General features: G+C 35.8%; 1 protein-coding gene across 1 annotated transcript in view; it reads right to left on the bottom strand.

The window, feature by feature from the left end:
• LOC136034985 (uncharacterized) overlaps positions 1 to 20,801 on the bottom strand; it is a 76,877-nt gene extending 56,076 nt beyond the window's left edge. The window contains exons 1-3 of the mRNA XM_065716554.1: positions 20,695 to 20,801; positions 5,157 to 5,399; positions 2,056 to 2,218 (exon numbers count right to left, since the gene is read on the bottom strand). Of these exons, the coding sequence (XP_065572626.1) occupies positions 2,056 to 2,218; positions 5,157 to 5,399; positions 20,695 to 20,743 (455 nt within the window). The 5' untranslated portion in view covers positions 20,744 to 20,801. The remainder of the gene's footprint in view (positions 1 to 2,055; positions 2,219 to 5,156; positions 5,400 to 20,694) is intronic.
• Positions 20,802 to 21,689: the final 888 nt, after the last annotated feature.

Genomic DNA, 21,689 nt, shown 5'->3' with positions numbered 1-21,689 from the left:
AGTAGCGAAAAATTTATCTTTCAACATCTAGTAGCGAAAGGAACACGACAAACACTCTCTTTTTAGTCCTCTAAAGTAGAACACACCGCCCTCGGGTCACTTTTGCCGTGCCTTAGAAATCGTTATGACTCACCAAATTTAACCAGCTTTTACAAAATATAATGGCTAAACTATAGAAAACAGTGCATTCCAAATATATCCTTTTTCCTTCCATACACATATTCAAAAAGTAACTGTCAAGGTTATACTACTAGCACAAACAAATCAGTGCAGCACACACACAGCTACGCATGTTCCTTATCCATCCAAATCTATTCAAAGCTTCCCTCTTTAAACCCTATTAAGAAGTTCCTATTTCGCTTAAATATTTTCTTACAACAACCTTCCACCCCATTTGAGGATGACCTGGCTTTGTTTGGACCTAGAAGGTTGGTCGAGAGGGACAATATTTTGGAGATCATGGAATCAAATGGGAAGTCAAAACGCTCCTAGACTCAGATTATGCAAGCAACCTGATTGTCCTAAAAAAAATGTTAATAACATGAATGAGTTTTTGGAGGTTTTGAGAGTTTAATTTGCAAGAATGATTTTGAGAATTAATTTTAGGAAGACTAAGTCACTCAGACTAGGAATAAATGGAGGTAAAGAAATTATATTTGGTAGCGTGAAGATCGATTAAGTAGATAGCTCTCTCACCCGGGTAGTATTAGTAAAGATGGTGGATGACGTGAAAATGTAAAAAATGGAATAGCCAATGATAATTAAATTATTTTTTATTCTTTGTTTGCTTTAACTAATTAATTTATTTATAACCTACAAAGAGAGTTTGAAGGTGGAGGAACATTAAAAAAAAAGACACAAGGAAAAAAAGCATAATTAATTTTAAAATCAGATAAAACGTTGCTAAAAAGATAAAAGCGATAGAATTTTAGCCATACCCGAGAGTTTCCTATGTTACTCAGAGGAAACCAGCATTTTGTCCAAAGTGAAACCACACGACACGTCAGACAAGAACAATACAAAATCAAAATGACAAAAAAAAATTAAAAACAAAGCACCTTCAAAAGAAGGAAGCTAAGAAGATAAAAAGGGAAAGCAACAAGGGACTGACCAAAAAAATTCCACAATAAAGCCCCGAAAAATCTAAACAAAAAATCGAAAAAAACCTAACAATGGGAAACAGAATTAAGGCACTGAAGACACAAAGGTCAAAGAAATTGGAGTAAAGTTTGTCTATTATATTTCCTCAGTTTGCAACAATCTTAAACAATCGATCTGGATTTCATTATTTTGGTCCGCTGAGCCACGATGTGCAGAGTCCGTGGAGGTTATGTTGGTCCTACTCACCCTTTACTTAATAATCCCTATTTTTCTTTTCTTTTTTTTCTCTTTAAATTAAGGACAGGCTGAGGGATTTATTCTATCCTATATTGCACAGTAATAGCTTATAACAAAGAGTACTGCTAAATCATAAGAGTCGGATCTTCCGTGATTAAACATGGAAAGATAGGAATTGGAAACTACTAGCACCAAACGCAGCAAAGTGGCTAGCGAAAGCGTTAAAAAAGTCTTTAAATAAGTAAAAAATTTCAAACTGAACTAAATAATTGATATGATGATGACAGAGGACTAGCCTAGTCTGCATATTTATAGCATTTAAAGGTCGGGTCTCTGTGAAAGTAATAAATAACCCGTACTGGTTTTGGGTTCAAGAACAAATTTAACTCAATAGGCCTATCCAGGCTGCACAAAATAGGTCTAGATTTAAACTGATAGGCCTATTAGTTAAATAGTTTTGGGGTCTTTACCATCTGTATTTCAAACTGCCTGAAAAGGCAAGTATTTGGCTGTTTAGTGTAGGCTAATATACAGTTTAATTGATATATATAAGTCTAAGCCTTATAATTTCGCCAGACGCTAGATGGTGTTGGCGATTTTTTTGCACTAAAGCGAGTTTCCACTCTTATCAGTAACCCATACTCTTTAGCCAATAACTTAAAACTAAGAATAATAAAAGGGGAGATAAGCACGCTGTTGGAAAAAGAAAATGAAGACCTGTCTTGGTAAGCGAATTGCCAAACACCCTCTAATCCAGAACGACAATTGACGGGAACAAAATTCTCCAAGAATAAAGTTATTAGCTGCATGTCTGGTGTAACTGATCTACATACATTCTCCAAAGTTGGCAATTCATTCTGGCGTAGATTTATGCATCCAGCTACAAATAAAAAAAAGGAAATTAGAAGCCTCTATAATTAGTACCCTAATTTATAAAACTAGCAGCAATTTAATGAAATCAGTCAATGTAAAAGTAGAAACGATTTCTGTACATTTTTTATGGTTTTGAGGACAGGAGTCAAACTAACGCAAACCCACTCTCTAATTTGGATAAAAAGGAATGTAACTAAAGGAAAGGAAAAGGAAAGTAAACCTATCACAAGGAAGGTAAATCCTGATAGGCAAGATTATTGCTGAATATCTGATCTTTGGCAAGCAGATTGTATAATAAACTGACATTCTTCAAACATTTTGAATTCTGAACAAAGTCAATAATGATTAAAAAACTGTTTGGGACAAATCATCAAGTTTTACTGACATGTCTGTTTATTTGAATGAGTATATCTTTATTTTAAGATTTTACAAAGACATCATTTTTTCACTTGAAATTCTTTTTCAGATCTTCATCTGGACAATAAGAAAAGGGGCAGGGGGAAGACTTATTTTTGACAAAAAAGAAACAGAACAGATACAAAAGAGAGAATAATAAGGACTTTCTTTTTCCCAAGACAGCGAATGACAGTCTTTCCCAAGACAGTTCATTCAATGTGTTGGGAAAAAAAAAGTCTTCGTTATTCTCTCTTCTGTATTTGTATTATGGAAAGGCAGTGCGGTCTTCGTCATTATTTAGAACAGAACAGACAAAAAAAAAAACAGAACAGAAACATAATCAATTGAGGTTTGATAAACAGGCACTAGCTACAGCCTGCTTTGTATCAAAAGAATGTACAGAAGATTTAAGCTACGAAGCTTTAATATGCTGAATAAGATGATGATGCAACCTTGCTGAACACTGCACATTTGTGTGGTATCTAACAAGAAAATCTGATTCACAACTTATTGAAAAGTGCAAAAACGAGCATAAAAATTTGTTACTTACTTTAAGTATTTGCCTTATGAGTTATGCAATTCAGGAGGGATAGATTAAACCTAGTCGATACATTTCGAATCATTAAGGATATTGATAATTTATCTTTTAGTGATTTCTTTCAGTTTAGCCATTATTCCCTCACGTGGCAGCAGTTTTGTCTTTTAAGGGAATGCGCTACTTTTAGTGATACATTTAGTTGTTATTCCCGTTTTAAAAATTTGAATGGTGGTCAGTTACAGGATCACCAGTCATTAACACTGGTATACCAATGTTTAAATGGTGTTTCAACAGCTTGTTTTGTGGATGTTTTTTCTATTAATTCTGATTAACATTCTTATCCTACTAGGAATGCAGATAAGCTATTAAATGAGAAGATAAATACAGTGAGATCAGATCGTGTTTCGTGACGTAAGTGTAACCCTCGGGAATAGCCTCCCGGACAGCATTATGGGCTCTGAATCAGTTTCTTCACTTAAATCACAGGTCAAAAAGTCGAGATACAGAATGAGAGCAGGTGCCTTGTGAAGGTTTAGTCTTTTTTTCTCTTTCTTCCTTTTCTTTTTTCTTCTTATTATTTTTCTTCATTTTTTAGTGTATTTACTTATGTTATTGATTAAGTGAATTAATTAATCAATTGAGTCACACACACAGGTTATTTGACCTTCTAGTAGTAGCTATGTTTGTTTAATTTCATTTGTTGTTTTGTGAATCGATCAATAAAGGAATCTCATCTCATTGTCACTTATCTTCTAATTGCAGATTTCTTTGTTCTTCCCTTTCATTTCTGATCTGTTTTGATCCTTGTTGTCGCAAGTCTTCTAACCGTATATATCCTTTTTCTTTACTTTTGTCTTTGATTCGTTCCGATTCTCGCTGGCGTTTATTAATTAAGCGCATATTCCTTAGTTCTTCACTTTCGTCTTTGATTCGTTGTAATCCTCGTTGTCACAAAATCTTCTAGCCGCAAATTTCTTTGTTCTTCGCTTTCGTTTTTAATTCTTTACAATTCTCGACGTCGCTTATCTTTTAACCACATATTTCTTTGTGCTTCACTTAGATGTTTGACTCGTTGTAATCGTCGTTATCGCAAGTATTCTAATGGTATATTTTATAGTTCTTCATTTCTGTTTATCAAGGCTTCAGACATTTTTCAATGCCCTTTACCTTAGCTGTTTGGATTGGTCTTGTCCAATTTGATAGTCTAGGTTGTCTATTTTCACTCATTGTGAATTTAGCTTTCAGGTCGTCCTCTTTATTTTGTCTCATTTTGAGGTCCAGGTTGTTCATTTGGAGCAATTTTTAATTTACGCTTTTTGTCCTCTAGGTATTATGAAACTGCTTAAAACTCTGTTTGTAAATACTCACTACACTAGTTATTTTATACTGAGCTATGTTTAATTTGGATAATTTTTTTAATGTTAACATGTCAGACTAATTAACTATTTGAATATTTAAAGGGGTTTAAGGATTTTTTTTTGCAATTACCCTTTTTAAGCTAATGTACATGCCAGGCTAATAAACGGCGTTAAGGAAAATTTTAGTTTTACTGATTTTGAATGTCTCAAGGAAAATTTTTGCAACTGTCATTTAGAATGAGTTTTTCTTTTTTCTTTTCTTTTTAGTCGTACGACATCATTTATGGCTGGAACATGTATGCAGCATTAATGGAAAGCGAATTTCCAAAATTAAGGCTTTGAATGAATTTTCTCAAACTCATGACCTATCTAGATCGTTTTTTCAGATCAGACAAACCCAGGATACCAATTTTCCAAAAAAAAATATGGAGCTGTTTTCACGAAAAAATAAATATATATACAATTATTGCTCGTTCAGAGAGAGTAGATAAGTATAATGATAACAAAATAATAATAACAATATCTATTTATTAGAGTTGTTGTTGTTGAACAGCTCTGAGCACAGCATTACATTTCATGTCTTCAAGCAAAATAACAATTTTATTTTTTAATAAACAACAAATTTAAAGAAATTAAAAAAAAACAGAACTTACATTCCACTTTCTCCAAAATATTTACAGTCCTGACATAGAACTTCACACAGTGATAACAACTTGATGTGTCCTCTTTAAAAACCATGTTGTATTCTGCAGCAGAACTATTTGAAGCCACGCAATAGCCTCTTCCGCTCATCGAGTCAGCATTGATCTCAGTTGTGTGGTACACTCTGTTTTCACGATAAAACCATGTCCCTCTTAGAGTAAGAGGTATATTACAGTCCCTTGCAAAGGCACTACCTGAAAGAAAGAATACTTGATTTAAAAATAATAGGGTCAAGTTGGTTCAATTAGATCAAGTTAAGGCAAAATTTCATACAGAGCTGTGTAGATAAATCCCAGAAAAATTTGGTCAAACCAGACTGATTCACTTCAAACCTACCTTACAAAAGAAAACGTCTGAAATTTACATCTAAAATATAAAAAAACATCTAAAAACTAAAAACATCTAAAATCAAAAAAATTGGTCAAACCAGACTAATTCACTTCAAACCTACCTTACAAAAGAAAACATCTGAAATTTACATCTGAAATCTAAAAAAAAAAAACATATAAAAACATCTAAAAATCTAAAAACATCTAAAATTCCCCAAAAAAAATTGGTCAAACCAGACTAATTCACTTCAAACCTAAGTACCTTACAAAATAAAACGTCAGAAATTTGACTGAAAAGAGGAATATATGGAAGGGGTTATAACTATTCCTGAAGGGGGAAAGGTGTCACAGTGCAAAACAAGTGACAAAGTCTATGGCAGTCTTCAGTTTTTGGAATGGAGGAGGGTCCCTCAGACTATTCTCGGAGGAACATTCTTGTCTAAGTACACCAGCATTACTGAAACATCATTTTAAATAAGCAACAGCATTAATGATATATGGAAAGATGGGGGAATACCCTCCTAAAGATGGGTACAAAGAAACCTCCCCCCTTCCACGATAAACTAGAAATAAGAAGGACAAAACATAGAGAAACCCCTCCTTCTTAAAGTTTTGACTTTGTGTCTATGCTATGGAGGACACTAAAATAAGTTTTGTTTTGGGAGGAGGGATTTTTATTAATGTATTGAAAGGTTCAAATCCTTTAGATTTTCCTGGAAATCTTTGGCTGGATTTACCTTCAAACACCTACCCTATAGCACACACAAGTTCTTACGTTATCATAGGCGGCGCATTATTGCTGCATAAGTAAAGAGTGATGTGGGCACAATGTATTTTTTTTAGACCAGGGCACTTGGTACCAAATGAAATGTCGTAGAAACTTCAAAAAGGGCTCCTTCAACTGAAAATTGAAAGAGGTAGTGCCTTTTTTAATATCAAAAGTGACAGAAGGGCAAGAAACCCCCCTCCCATGCCCATCATTTCCCCAAACAGATCCAATCAATATTTTGAGATAGCCATTTTTTTTAACTTAGTTAAAAGGTTCGGAAATTATATCTTTGAGGATGACAATCCCAACAGCCCTAAGGGCAAGAGTTGCAAGTTATCTAATGGGGGCATATAAGGTTTTCATAGAAAGAGTGGTTGTAGGAACTTCAGAGGGGGCTCATTGGATTGGTAATCAGAATTTCTGGTACCCTTCTTCAAATTCAAAGTGATCAGAGGGCGGATAAAACCTCAAGATTTATAAATCAGCTATAAATCTAGCTAAGTTTTATATAGAAAGGGTTGTTGTATAAGCTTTGGAGAGTTCTCATTGAATTGGTAATCAGGAGTTCTGGTGCTCTTTTAAAGGTTCAAAGCGATCAGAGGATGGATACCCCCCTCACACATCTCATATTTTCCGAAAATGCATCTGACAGAAATTTTGAGATGCCATTTGTTGTCATGAAAACTTCAAAAAAGGCTCATTCGATTTGAAATTCAAAGGACTAGTGCCTTTTTATAAGTCAAAAGTGATTGGAGGGTAACAAGACCCCCCCCCCCTCCACGCCCATCAATTCCCAAAACACGTCTAATCAAAATTTTGAGATAGCCATTTGTTCAGTGTAGTTAAAAGGTCTGAAAACTATGATTTTGAGGAAGACAGCTTCCCCCCACATCCCTCAGCACAAGAGTTGTAAGTTATGACCCAAGAAGCATATAATATTTTTTTATGGAAAGGGAGGTTGTAAAAACTCCGGAATGAGCTCATTTGATTGGAAATGTATAGCTCTAGTTCGCTGTTAAGAGTCAAACATGATGTAGAGCAGCTAGCCACCCGCCCTCTCTGACATCCTCTTTTTTCTGAAACGCATTTAATTGAAATTGTGAGATAGCCATTTTTGGGACCAATAGTTCAAAAATAATACAACAATGTCTTTAGGGTCCCCCCCCCAGAGCCCTCACGTTAAGGCCTGTAAGTTAGGTAATTCTTTCATTGCCTACATATAGTATATGTTATTGAGAAAGGTATGCATGTTTGAACTTTATCATAGGCAGCGCAATGGATTTCAAGAAAAAGTAAATCAGAACATATATTTAGACTGATTTTTCATTTATAAAAAAAAAAACTTGTTGTATCAGGGTTGCCACTTCAACTCTAGAAATTCATAATTTTTTAGGTTAAGTAGTAATAGTAGTAATAAGCGTAACCTTGCAGCAACGTACTGGATTGATAAAGAGAAAACATTTTCAGAATGTCCTGTCCATCTCCCTTTAACTCTTTATTTATAAATAATTACGGTCCCGTTCCTATTGCTACCATGATTACCGAAAATAAAAAAAAAATAAAAAAACATGAAAACCAGCAATAATATTAAGAGTATTTTACAGGACACTCCAATTTTCATAGCTGACATATATTAACAGACAAAACTAAACAGTTAACTTCATTGACATAAAAAAGACAAAGGACACTACTAAGATTTTCCTAACTGTTGATGTTTAACAAATACTAGAATAAAGAAATCTACGCTAAAATATAAAAAAAAACGAAACATACAGTAAATAAGAGCGTAAATTTGGAATAATATAGTACTTTGCTACTTTAACTGTATTGGGATCATTATTTGAAAACAATGAATAGGCTAACATTCCTTATGAGCAAAGTAAAGGCAACAAAAGAGGCACGGCGGAACAATGGCTTTCAGCAAACATTAAATCAGAACGTGAATCTAGAATGACGTTTCATTAAAAAAAAAATGTCATATCAGTGTTGCCAAATTGCCAAATGTTTTCCAAAATCGACTTATATAGACTTAACTTTATAAGTAGTTTACTTATAAACCAACTGAAGTCACGACGGTATGATAAAAAGACAAAAAAATTAATCTATTGAGAAATCTATTTCCAAAAGCTTGTTCCAAGTTTTTCGGTCTTTAGTTTAAAGCTCAAAATGAAGAGTTCTGGCTTAGTTTGCATGAATTTACTTTAATCTTAGAAGAAAGGCTTTGAATATCTTTTGAGTCTTCAATGGGAAAGTGGGGTTTTCAGTCTATCTTTAAGTGTCACCCTCCAGCAACATACCCCCCCCCCCCTCCCACATCGTATTTTGGTTGAACTTTTAAGTACAAGGGTATTGATGTGAAACTTTTAGGGAACATTTAGGAGAAGTTTCAATTAAACGAAATAGTTATATGAATCCAGGTTTTCAAAAGAGCATATAAGCAATATCATAGGTAGCACCACTCTATAATTACTAGAAATATAATTGAAACTTGTAAAGGAGCTAATTCTATTTAAAAGTAAAAGGTATAGTGCCCTTTTTTGCTTGTTTAAAAGGTTTTTACTAGATATACAAAGGATGGAATCCTCCCCTTGCACTCCAACTATAGCGTGAGTGTCTGTTACCCTTTTTGAGAGTAATAAGAGCTTGGAGGGCAAGCAGCCTTTCTCTCAAGCCAATTCATTTTCTAAGCGCATCCAGCCCAAATTTTGAGACAACCATTTTGTTCGGCATAGTAGAATGCTCCAGCAACTATGTCTTTAGGGATATTGGGCATGTCAACCCCACACAATTATGCAATTGGTACATTTTGCTTTAAAACTAAGTGTTACTTTAAACTAAATCAAAAGGTATTACGTTTAAAGCTGCCAATAAGACACCTTAGCAATATATCAAAAACAACTAGGGGTATTAATTTGAAAATTTTGGAACTACTACTATTACTACTTATGCTCTTACAATTTAAATAATTAAAAAGAACGTAAGTGTATCCAGGTTGTCACAGAGTATATATAGAATTTTTTGGGAGTGATATTAAGTTTGATTTTTCTGGTCAACTTCAGGAGTTATAAAATAAAAATAAAAACTGTTTGTGTAAGGATTAAAAATTGAAGAAAGTTTCTCTAACATACATATATCAACCCAAACCATGAATTCTTAATATATAAATGAAACTCAAAACGAACAGAAATTACATTAAATAGCCAAGTCAAACTCAAAACAAGCAAAAATTAACATGAGTAGGGCTGACAACCCCTATGCCTTCTCAAGACCAAAACACAATTTGCACTAAACTGAAAAAAACTAACAAATGACCGTGGATTGTCAGTTAAATTGACATATAGGCCTACTGACAGTCCCTTGTTAAGGTTTTGGTAATCTTTCATTCATGAAAGTAAGAAAGCTGAAAACATTTCAAATATTTTTTTTCAGTAAAATGCAAATTGCATTCTGGTCTTGAGAACGCATAGGGGTTATCAACTCTACTCATGTTAATTTCTGTTTGTTTTGAGTTTCATTTATAAATTGATTGTGACTACGTAAGCTGAATCGTTTATCTTCTGCATTTGGGGAAACCTGTGCAGAAGAGAGCGATAACAAACACGAAGAGCCGTATTGGTACCGGCGGGATATCCATCCTTAAACTGCTGGGGATAGGCGATTTGAGTATCCGCGCTTCCCACAGGTCCCCCAAGTTCTGAAAACCCCGTGATAAATTGATATCTGTTGGCTGAAAGCTTTTTTTCCCCCGCATTTTTTTCCAGCGTTTTTTTCTCATATCATGCCGCCACCTAGTGAAATTAAGGCCACATCAAGTAGAAGACCAAAAAGGACTCATATAAGTCCGAAAAAAGGATCCGACAATTGTCTTGCCTGCAATATTGCATTAGAAAATGATTCTTATGCCATTCTTTGTGATGGGTGTGACAAGTGGATATGTACCGAGTGTCTAGACATGCCTGAACCTGAATATCTGCTTATCAGGAAAATCTCCCGACGTGTAGATATTTGTATCAAGTGCCCAGCATGTAAATACGGATCAACATCTGTTAATACTCACAATCCTAGTGTTGAGAATATCGTAAAAGCTACAATAAATAGCATGAAAAATGAGATCATTGATAAAATCCCATCTCAAGTGGCCATTCAAGAAATTGTCCAAGCATCTTTAAAAGACTTGGAAACATCATTAAAAGCTGAAATCTCACAAACTGTCAGTGAGATAAAATCACAGGTGTCAGCACTGGAAACCCGGGTGTCCGAAAAATGCTCACTCTCTGAAATGCGTTCCGAAGTCCAGACGGTAGTTCTTCAAGAGACAACAAGCATCAAAGCCAATCTTACCCAGCATCTTGATAGTGAGATCCAGTGCCACTTTTCTGAAGAAAGGGACAGACAACGTAGAGCCCTTAACATTGTTGCGTTTGGGATCCCTCCGCAACCCAATGGATTAAGTCTTATATTGATCAAAAGTATAAGCTCAGAGACGTTCACATCAATAATGTGAGAAGACTTCCGATCCCTACTAACTCTCTGCCATCTGCACACCCTCCTCCTGTCCTTTTTACTGTCCCAAGCCTGGGCATCAAAAGGTCAATCATCAACCGCTCCCGCGAGCTCCACGAGGATATACAATTTCGTGGTGACGCATCCAAGACAGAGAGAAACAGGAGGAAGGCTTTAGTTGAGGAGTTGAAAAGAAGAATAAGCTCAGGTGAGCTCAACCTCATGATCTTCAAGGGCCAAATCGTTCCAAAAAACGAGGCTGCTCATCGCAGTTGGGAAGCGCCACCCCGGTCCCCTCCAAAGCAATCCACGATGGAAACCTAGTTATATCATCGCATCCTCATGTAAATAGTTTTGTTTCCCCAGTGCTTCGTTTTGATAAATCGTCAGTTGATATTTCTTGTGAAGCTTCATCCAATCCTTCTCCAAATGTTTCCCATTTCAATTTAAGAGCAATTTCTGCTAATGTTAATTCAAAATTCAAATGTTATATCTAATAATTTGCTCGTGTCATGTCAGAATTCAGCGGATTCAAGTTTTTCAAGTACTATATCTGATATTACCTCTGAGTCTCAACAGCCAAATTTCCCGAGTCAGAAGCCCCTTTCTGAAAATACTTTCCGTGTTCTTTCAAGCAATGTTGACTGTGTGACAAATAAGCTTGTAGAATCCGGGGTGCTTCTTAGGGAGGAAGCAGCAGATATTGCGAGTTTTGTTGAATTGTTACCGAAACATAGTTTTTTGGCGGTTACTGAAACATCCCTACAGATCTCGGGATATCAGCTATTTAGCAACTTGGAGCACTCAAATTGTCGAAGAGGAGTTGGTGTTTATGTAAGAGATGGTATCCAGGTTAGTGTTGTAAATCCTACTATGCTTGATATATCTTTGATAGAAAGTGTATGGCTTGATATCTCCATTGCTGTCTTGGGTGCGTTTATCGAAGTCCAAGTGCTCCTTCCCTTGAAGATAGTGAATTGGCCCTCAAAACTATCATTGATGAAATGACATCTTCAATTTCCCTTCCTAGCTCATTTGAGTTAATAATCACTGGAGACTGGACATATTTCATCTAATAGTAGAGACTCACCTTTTTTATCTTGCCTATCAAATAATTTTCTTCATCAGACTATTGATAAGCCTACACGCTATAGAGCTGATCAGAATCCCTCGCTGTTAGACCTTGTCATTTTGCGTGATACTGATTCCCTCATTCGTAATGATTATTTACCGCCAATTGCTAGTAGTGACCACCTAGTTATTCTGTCTGTGTTGTCCCTAAATAGTCGTCGTCAACCTAAATTTCGTCCTCAGACTTTCACCGACTATGAGGCAATACAGCAGGAACTTTCATCTGCAAACTGGTCAATGCTTATCACCAGTGACATCAATGAGTCGTGGCTAAATTTCAAAAAAACTCTTCTTGCTCTTGAAAAGAAACATTCCAGGGTTATTTTTAGGAAACAGCCCAAAACACTTCCCTTCCTCACTAAGGAAGTTAAGAAGCTGATTAACCAGAAATCTAGAGCTTGGAAACAGTATATGAAGAAGAGGAACCAGGAGACCCTGTCATTTTACAAGGCAGTACAGAATCGTGTAACAGATTCTGTAAAAAAAACGGAAATCTGCCTACGAGGAAAATTTGGCTTCTGAGATCAAGTTAAACTCAAAATCTTTTTGGACACATGTCTCTTCTAAAAACCCAAATCATCATACTATTCCTGACCTTGTTGACCACAGTGTATTACACTCATCTCCAATAGATAAGGCTGACATTCTAAATGCACAATTTGCTTCTGCCTTTACCCAAAATTCAGGCACCTCCTCATCAGATCCTCCATTGTATGAAGTGCTTTTCCCTATGCCTGATCTGTCAGTAGGTGAATTAATGGTTTTCAATAGCCTTGAGAAGCTTGATGTAAATAAGTCAAAGGGACCAGACGGTGTTCATCCACGTCTTCTTAGGGAGTGTCGAAAAGCTCTCAGCTACCCCCTGTGCATGCTGTTCCGGTTATCTCTTCAAAATGGGGAACTACCGCATGATTGGAAAACATCTTATATAACCCCGATCCATAAAAAGGGACGAAGAGACTCAGCAGAGAATTACCATCCCATAAGCATCACCTCTGCAGTTGTTAAGGTGCTTGAGAGATTTGTTAATAAAGCTCTAATTGAACATCTTGAGGTCAATAATATCCTTTCCACATCACAACATGGTTTCAGATCTGGTAGATCTGTGGACACTAACCTTATCCAAACATATGAATTAGTGACTACACTGCTTGATGAGGGTTTTCCTGTCGACATGATTCTTCTTGATCTGTCCAAAGCATTCGACAAAGTTTGTCATGAATTCCTCATAATCAAATTGAGGGCTGCAGGTGTCAACGAAGGTGTTGTACAGTGGATTATGGGCTTCCTTTCTGAAAGATCACAGAGTGTCAGAGTTTTTGATTTGCAAGGAACTCCTCATTTCTCTTCTCCCACAACTGTATTAAGTGGCGTGCCCCAGGGCACTATTCTTGGACCAACACTTTTCAACTTCTATGTTAACGAATTACCTACCCTTCTTTCAAATCTTATTACCCTTTATGCTGATGACTCAAAACTAGTTGGAAAAGCGGCTACTCCCTCTGACCAGCAATCAATTCAAACAGATCTTGATAGTCTAGAAAGATGGGCTAACATGTGGCTTCTGACTTTCAATGTTGACAAATGCCATGTAATTCATTTTGGCAAAAATAACAAGCATCATAAGTATTTCCTTCAAGACAACTTCCTTTCTGCTGTTTCTGATGAAAGAGATCTTGGGGTTATTGTAGATCACCAATTAAAGTTTAGCAGCCATGCTAAGTCTGTTTCATCTTCTGCAAATAAAACCCTTGGTATCATAAAAAGAACCATCTCCAGCTGACACCCTAGAGTTCTTATGAAGTTATATAAGGCGCTTGTACGTCCACGCCTGGAGGTTGGAATGTCATTGGCAGCCCCTTTCTTCAAAAAAGATAGGAAGTTGCTTGAGGATGTCCAGCATCGTGCCACTAAGATGGTTACCAACATGAATAAATTTCCATACGAAGAAAGACTACGTCGTTTGAAGCTGCCAACGCTTACATACCGACGGAAAAGGGGTGACATTATTTTAACCAAAAAAATCCTCTCTAAAAATACCCTTCCCGGTCTCTTTGCACAGCCCTTGCATTCTGGTACTAGAGGACATTCTTTGAAGCTCTCGATGCAGCGTTCCACGAGTAGACATAGAAGCCACTTCTTCAGCCAAAGAATCATCAATATGTGGAACCAGCTCTCTGAAGAAACAGTTTCTGCTACTTCAATTGACATGTTCAAGTCCCACCTTGATAGGGAATGGCTCTGCCAGGAGTTCCTTTACAATTGGGAAGCTGCAGAGTTCTCCACAAGAGTCTAATCTAACAGCCACAATCTACACCAAACGAATTCTTTTTTTTTCTCATGGAGCATCACAAGGATGGATAATCCTTATATCGCTCCAAGCTGCAATTTAAGGTAAGATTTAAGGTAATAATCTTTTTCATAGAAAGAAAATATTGTATATCTTTTCAGTTTTCTTCTATAAGACTTCATAATATGGGTTGCTATTTGAATGTTGGAGAAACTTTTTCAACAATTTTTAATCCTGACACACACATTATTTATTAACTTAATTTTATAGCTTCTGAAGTTGACCAGAGAAATAAAACTTACTATAATTCCCAGAAGATTCTATCTATGCTCTTTGACAACCTGGATACACTTACACTCCTTTTATTTATTTAAATTGTAAGAGCAGAAGTAATAGTAGTAATATCCTCGAAGTTTCAACTTAATTGCCAATTGCCCCAGTTATTCCTGATAGACTGCTGAGGTGTCTTATTGGCAACACAATGCCTTTTGATTTATTTTAAAGTAACATTCAGTTTTAAAACATAATGGGCCAATTGCATAATTGTGGGGGGCTAATATCCCTGAATATCCCTGAAGACATAGTTGCTGGACCATTCTACTATGCTAATCAGAATGGCTGTCTCAAAATTTTGACTGGATGCATTTGAAAAATGAATAGGCTTAAGAGAAAGGCTGACTGTCCTTCAATCTTTTGTTACTCTTAAAAAGGGCACAAGACACTCGCGCTGTAATTGGAGTGCAAGGGGGAGGACTTCCCCCTTCATATATCTAGTAAAAACATTTTAAACAAGTAAAAACAAAGTGAAAACATTTTAAATGTGTTTTGTTTTCAGTAAGTGCAAATTATGTTCAAGACTTGAGAAGGCATGGGTGTTGTCAGCCCTATTCATGTTAATTTTTGCTTGTTTTGAGTTTGACTTGGTTAGTTATTGTATGATTTAAATAAACATATACATTTAAAATATTTTAACCTTTTTTAACTTTAATAAATTAAAAACTATTGAAACTCTAAGGAATGTATATAAGCATATGTATAGTAAACTGACAATCCACAGCCATTTTTTTTAGGTAAGTCCAAATTATGTTCAGGTCTTGAGAAGGTATGGGGGTTGTCAAAGACATAAAATCTAGACCTTTCAAGTACACTAAACAAAATGGATATCTCAAAATCTTGATTAGATGTGTTTTGGGAACTAATGGGAGTGGTGGAGGCTTGTTGCTCTCTAATCACTTTTGACTAATAAGAAGGGCACTAGCCCTTTCAATTTGCAACTGAATGAGCCTTTTTTGAAAATTCTATGACAACAAATGGCCATCTCAAAATGTCTATCAGATGTATTACAGAAAAATATGCGTTTCGACTTTCGACTTTCGATATTACTTTCGACTATTAGAAAGGACACTGGCCCTTTCAATTCCCAATTGAATGAGTTGTTTTTGAAGTTTCTATGACAACAAATGACCATCTCAAAATTTCTATCAGATGCATTTTGGGAAAATACTAGGTTTGTGGGGAATGGAAGGGTATCCACCATCCAAACACTCTGAGTCTTAAAAAGGACACTAGAACTTCTGATTACAAATCCAAAGAGCCCCCTCTGAGGTTTATACAATCACCCTTTCTATATATACCTTATACACTCCCAGGGCATGATTTACAACCCTTGCCCTGAGGGATGTGGAGGGTTGTCTTCTCAAATACATATTTTCCCGATCTTTCAACTACATTGAGCAAAATGGCTACCTCAAAATTTTGATTGAATGTGTTTGGGAAAGTGGTGGGCATGGGAGGGGGGCTAGTTGCCCTCTAATCACTTTTCACTATTAAAAAGGGCACTAGCCCTTTCAATTTCCAATCAAATGAGCCCTTTTCAAAGTTTCTATAACAACTCCTTTGATACAAAGTGCCCTGGTCTAAACAAAAAATAAATAAATAATACATTGTGCCCACATTGCTCTTTACTTAGGGAGCACTATTGCACTGGCTATAAAAAACAAGAGCTAAGAGCTCATATGCCACGTGTGATGAGGTCAAAAGAGCCAAGAGCCAAGATCTCATATGGTATGAACTCTAGCAAAATTCTAAGAATCAATAGATTGCTTTAAAATGAAAATCAGAGGCTTAATGGCGGTCGGGATTTAAAATAAGAGCTCTGAGTCATGAGTCCTTCTAAATATCAAAATTCATTAAGATCCAATCAGCCATTTTTTCTGATTTTTCCAAATTAACAAACTCCAGCTCCCTCAAAGAATACGTATCAATTACGTCAATCTTGTATCTTTAACTTGTGCTTATTCTTCTCATCAAGTTCCATCCTGATCTCTCCACTCTAAGGGTTTTCCAAGATTTCCAGTTTCCAAGATTTCTGTTTCCCCCCTTCAACCCTCTATGTCCCCGGATCTGATTCGAATTGAAAATGGAGCATCTGAGACATAAGATCCATCTATATATCAAGTTTCATTAAGATCTGATCACCCATTCATAAGATACCATGAGTTTCATGTTTTTGAAGAATTCTGGTTTCCCCCTCCAGCTCCCTTCAGTGTCAGCGGATCTGGTCGAGATTTAAAATGAGAGTTCTAAAGCACAAGGTTCTTCTAAATATCAAATTTCATTAAGATATGATGACCTGTTCATAAGTTACAAATACCTCATTTTTTCTAATTTTTCCAAATTACTCCCCCCCCCCAAAAAAAAACTCCACCAAAGAGAATGGATCTGGTCTGTTATGTAAGTCACCTATCTTGGACTTTTGCTTATTCTTCCCACCAAGTTTCATCCTGATCTCTCCACTTTAAGCATTTTCCAAGATTTCCGCCCCCTCCCCTAATGACACTGGATCCGTTCAGGATTTAAAATAAAAGATTGGATTTTCAAAGTCCTTCTAAATATGAAATTTCACTAAGATAGGATCACTCTTTGTAAGTCAAAAATACCTCATTTTTTTTCCAATTGACCCCCCCCCCCAACTCCCCCAAAGAGAGCTGATCCGTTCCAGTTATGTCAATCCTGTATCTAGGACATGTGCTTATTTTTCCCACCACGTTTCATCCCAATCCCTCCACTTTAAGCGTTTTCTAAGATTTTAGGTCCCCCCCCACTTCCCCTTCACCAGATCCGGTTGGGGTTTAAAATAAGAGCTCTGAGACACAATATCCTTATGAACATCAAATTTCATTGAGATCTGATCACTCCTTTGTAAGATAAAAATACCTCATTTTATTTATTTTTTTAGAATTAACCCTCCTCCCCCAAAGAGAGTGAATCTGTTCCAGTTATTTCAACCACATATCTAGGACTCAGGATTATTTTACCACCAAGTTTCATCCTGATCCCTCAAATCTAAGCATTTTCCAATATTTTAGGTTCTCCTTAATGTCACCAGATCCAGTTGGGATTTAAAATAAGAGCTCTGAGACACAATATTCTTCCAAACTTCAAATTTCATTAAGATCCAATCACTCCTTTGTAAGTTATAAATACCTCATTTTTCCTAATTTTCAGAATTAACTCCCCCCCCCCAACTCCCCCAAACAGAGCAGATCCGTTCTGGTTATGTCAATCATGTATCTAGGACTTCTGCTTATTTTCCCCACCAAGTTTCATCCCAATCCCTACATTCTAAGTGTTTTCCAAGATTTTAGGTTTCCCCCCAATGTCACCAGATCTGGTTGGGATTTAAAATAAGAGCTCTGAGATACAATATCCTTCCAAACATCAAATTTCATTAAGATCCCATCACCTGTTTGTAAGTTAAAAATACTTCATTTTTTCTATTTTTTCTGAATGAACTGACCCCCCACTCCCCCCCAGACGGTCAAATCGCGAAAATGCCTATTAATAATTTAATCTGGTCTGATCCCTGATATATCTGCCAAATTTTATTGTCCTAGCTTACCTGGAAGTGCCTAAAGTAGCAAAACCAGGACAAACAGACTGACAGAATTAGCAATTGCTATATGTCACTTGGTTAATACCAAGTGCCATAAAAAACTGAAAAGATATAAAATTTTATTTTTTCATGAAAAATGACTATATCCATATAAAATAAACAGAAACGAATTTTTAAAACTTTTGCCACAAAACTAATTTTTCAAAGAAAAATAGAGCTCTATTTAGCAAAAAATCAGCAGAAATAAAGTTAAATAATCTTCCAAGCATAAAACTATCACAAACCACTTTCAATAAATAAATGAAACTCAAAACAAACAGAAATTACAATAAATAGCCAAGTCAAACTCAAAACAAGCAAAAATTAGCATGAGTAGGGCTGATAACACCCATGCCTTCTCAAGATCAGAAAATATAATTTGTGCTTTTATTGCATAATTTGTGTTTTTGTTTGTTATACAAGATGTGCTTGCTGGTTTTGAAAAGAGAATACCATCAATGTCTAAGGAATAGGTTAGAGAATCAGATTGTTAATTTCAAGGTATATTGAGGGGATTTTGAAGAGAGATTGGAAAGCAACCAGTATCCCCACTCTCCTTGAACATTTTAGGTGCCCCTCTCCTCTACAATGATCAAAATTTTGTAATTGTCAATTTGTTTGACTAGTTGAAAGGCCTAAAAGCTATGCCTCCAGGGATGTCATGCCTCCTATGGCCCCAGAGTTGAGTGTATTCATGTGAAACTTTGGAGAATGTGGAAGAGTACATTATATGAAATCAAAAGACAATATGTACCATTTATCAAAATGAGGATCTGCAATATTTTAATAACAGCTGAGGGTGTTTAGTTGTTATTAACTTTCAGGGTGTTCAAAAGTAATTGAAGGGCAAAGGGTCATTGTCCTTTCTAGATGCCCTACCCCCAAACACTGATAAAAGTTCTGAAATAGCCACTTTGCTGAAAATACTCAAAAGATATAACTATGGTTCCAGGGATGCTGTGCACCTATTAGCCCCCAGGGAAATGACTGTAAATCATACAAGTTGTCTACAGGTTATATACAGGATTTATAAGAGGCAACAGTTAATGTTTCCTCTCAGAGTAAAGAGCCTCTGTAGTAAAGAGAAACAAGGCTACAATGTTTTATTATTTATTTATTGTTTTTCCAAAGGCATATCATATGGATAGAATGGTGGTATAATATAAACTTTGGAGAAGGCTTGTTTTTTTTATTAGAAATCAGAAGTTCTAGTGCCCTTTTTAAGAGTAAAAAGTGATCAGTGAGCAATTGGATATGACAACCCATATCATGCACTTTTTGCCCAAATTCATGTTATTAGAATTTTTAAATTGCCATTTTGCTGAAAATAGTCCAAAGGTCAAATACCTATGCTTCTGGGTTTGACAGCCTCCCTCTTCCTCAGCCCTATGGGCAAGGGCTGTAAGTTATGCAAGTTGCTCATTGTTAACAAATAAGGTTCATCACAAGTTCTACTCCCCTTTTTATGAGTCAAATGTGATCTCAGAGGGCAATTCCCTCCCCCATACACTATTTCTCTGAACACTTCCAATTACAATAGCCATTTTGTTTAAAAGAATCCAAGTTTAAAAGGTTCTGTGCTTGGAATCTCCCCCCCCCCTTAGAAAAGAGGGCAAGGGCACAAGGCCAAAACATAATTTGCATTTTGCTGAAAACAAAATATATTTTAATAACAGAGTACAAATATATAGCCTAAATTTGTTTCTAAGGTAAGGAAAAAACTAAAAAAAAAATAGTTCTCTAGTTTTACACATTCTAAATGTCAGTGAGTGGCATATAATACACAAGAACCAGAATTTTTTATGGAGACAGAGAAAATTATGGTGTATGATATTTATGGATAGTATATGGCTTACAACTGAATTAGATTACATTGTTAATTGTGATTCAGAAAACTATTGATATTTATAGCTGTAAGCTATACTAAGTTATGTATGTTACTTTTCTGCAAATTTTATGTAGCCTAGCCTATAAAAATACTTTTTGCTGAAAGATAAACTTTCAAATACAAGTTGTGCTGATAAAGTCTTGGCAGCCTTTGGGATTCTACTACAGGCAGCTTTGGAACTTTCTGTACACTTGACTAAGCCTAGGCTATGTCTATCTCTTAGCTATCTCAATTTTCTGTTACCCTAATCAGAAAATTTACCACTAGCCTTTAAAAGGTATTTCTAGTGTGTAAGAAAGTTTCCCTTAGGAAACTGGAAGTAGGCCTACTACACAGAAACCATATTTTTTAAAGAACATCTGATTTCTGATCAATAATAAATAACATAGGCCTAACCCATTATGGGGAGACTGGGACACAATTATTATGGCAATGACCATTATAGTTGGAAAGAATATTGATCAAGAATCTAATCGTACACGGAGTTTTTCTATGTGGTTTCCCCATAAAAGATAGATTTGCTTAGATTATACGCCTAACCAAGACAGCCTAAGCCCATGATCAATTCAGTGCTAGTACTTGTCACCTGTCATTATTTGTTTACGTTACCCATCTAAAAAAATAGTTATTTATATATAGATTTACCTAGGTAAACTAATACGAGAATCTTTATGTAATTATGCTCCCCAGTCATCTTTTCCTTTAATTTTAAATCTTCTATTTCTTCGATAAGCAAACGATTAGATTTTCTATTTGTAGCTTCTTTCAAGCAGTGTTTTTATCGCTTTAATCACTTCTCATTTATTGAAAACCAGTTGTGGTTGGTACACAGACAAATGTATTATAAGCAGATGAGTAAATGTCTTATCTTGGGATCATAGGCAGAACAATGGTGTTGCTTAAGTAAAGGGCGAAGTGATAACAAAGTCTTATTTGTTTTTTTTCTGACCAAAGCACTTCGTACAGAAGGAATTGTCGCAAAAATATCGAAAGGAAATCATTCGATTAAAAGTTTTAATGTTCTTTTCAAGAGTCAAAGGTAATTGATGTGGAATCACCCTCCTCCCCACAACCTTTATTTCTACAAATACATCCAATCAAAATTTTGAGAGCGTCATTTTGTTCATCAAAGTTGAAAGGTCCAGTATTTATGTCTTTGGGGATATCAACCCCCAGTCCGCCCATTGTTTACATACGGTATTTTTTATAGAGGAAGATGGGCATGTTTGACCTTTAATTTCAAACAGACAAAGGGCATTCAGGTGAGCCTTTCAGAGAATGTTGAGGGGAGTATAAAACTAAATATAAAAAAAGGTTATATATATACAAGTTGTCAAAAAGACGTAACCAAGGAGTAACTGAGTATTTTGATTTGGAATTTTCGGAAAATGATAAGACAGATGATCAAAATGACCAAAAAGGCAACTTTTGTACGATACTACTACTAATGCTACTACAGCTGCGGCTACTACTACTTTTACCCCTGAAATTACTTTATCGGTACCAAGTTTTGCAAAGGCTTAGGATACTAAAGTTAACATCTGAGGGAATGTTGAAGGAAAGTTGAACTGAATCAAGGCATGCTATGTGACTACAGATTGTCACAAGGAAACATCAGCAATATTTTGGAACGGCTTACC

This window comes from Artemia franciscana, chromosome 13 (genome assembly GCF_032884065.1).
Source record: "Artemia franciscana chromosome 13, ASM3288406v1, whole genome shotgun sequence".
In the NCBI taxonomy this organism is placed as follows: Eukaryota; Metazoa; Arthropoda; class Branchiopoda; order Anostraca; family Artemiidae; genus Artemia; species Artemia franciscana.
The sequence above is the reverse complement of the archived record's forward strand: the minus strand, read 5'-3'. Positions and strand labels throughout refer to the sequence as shown.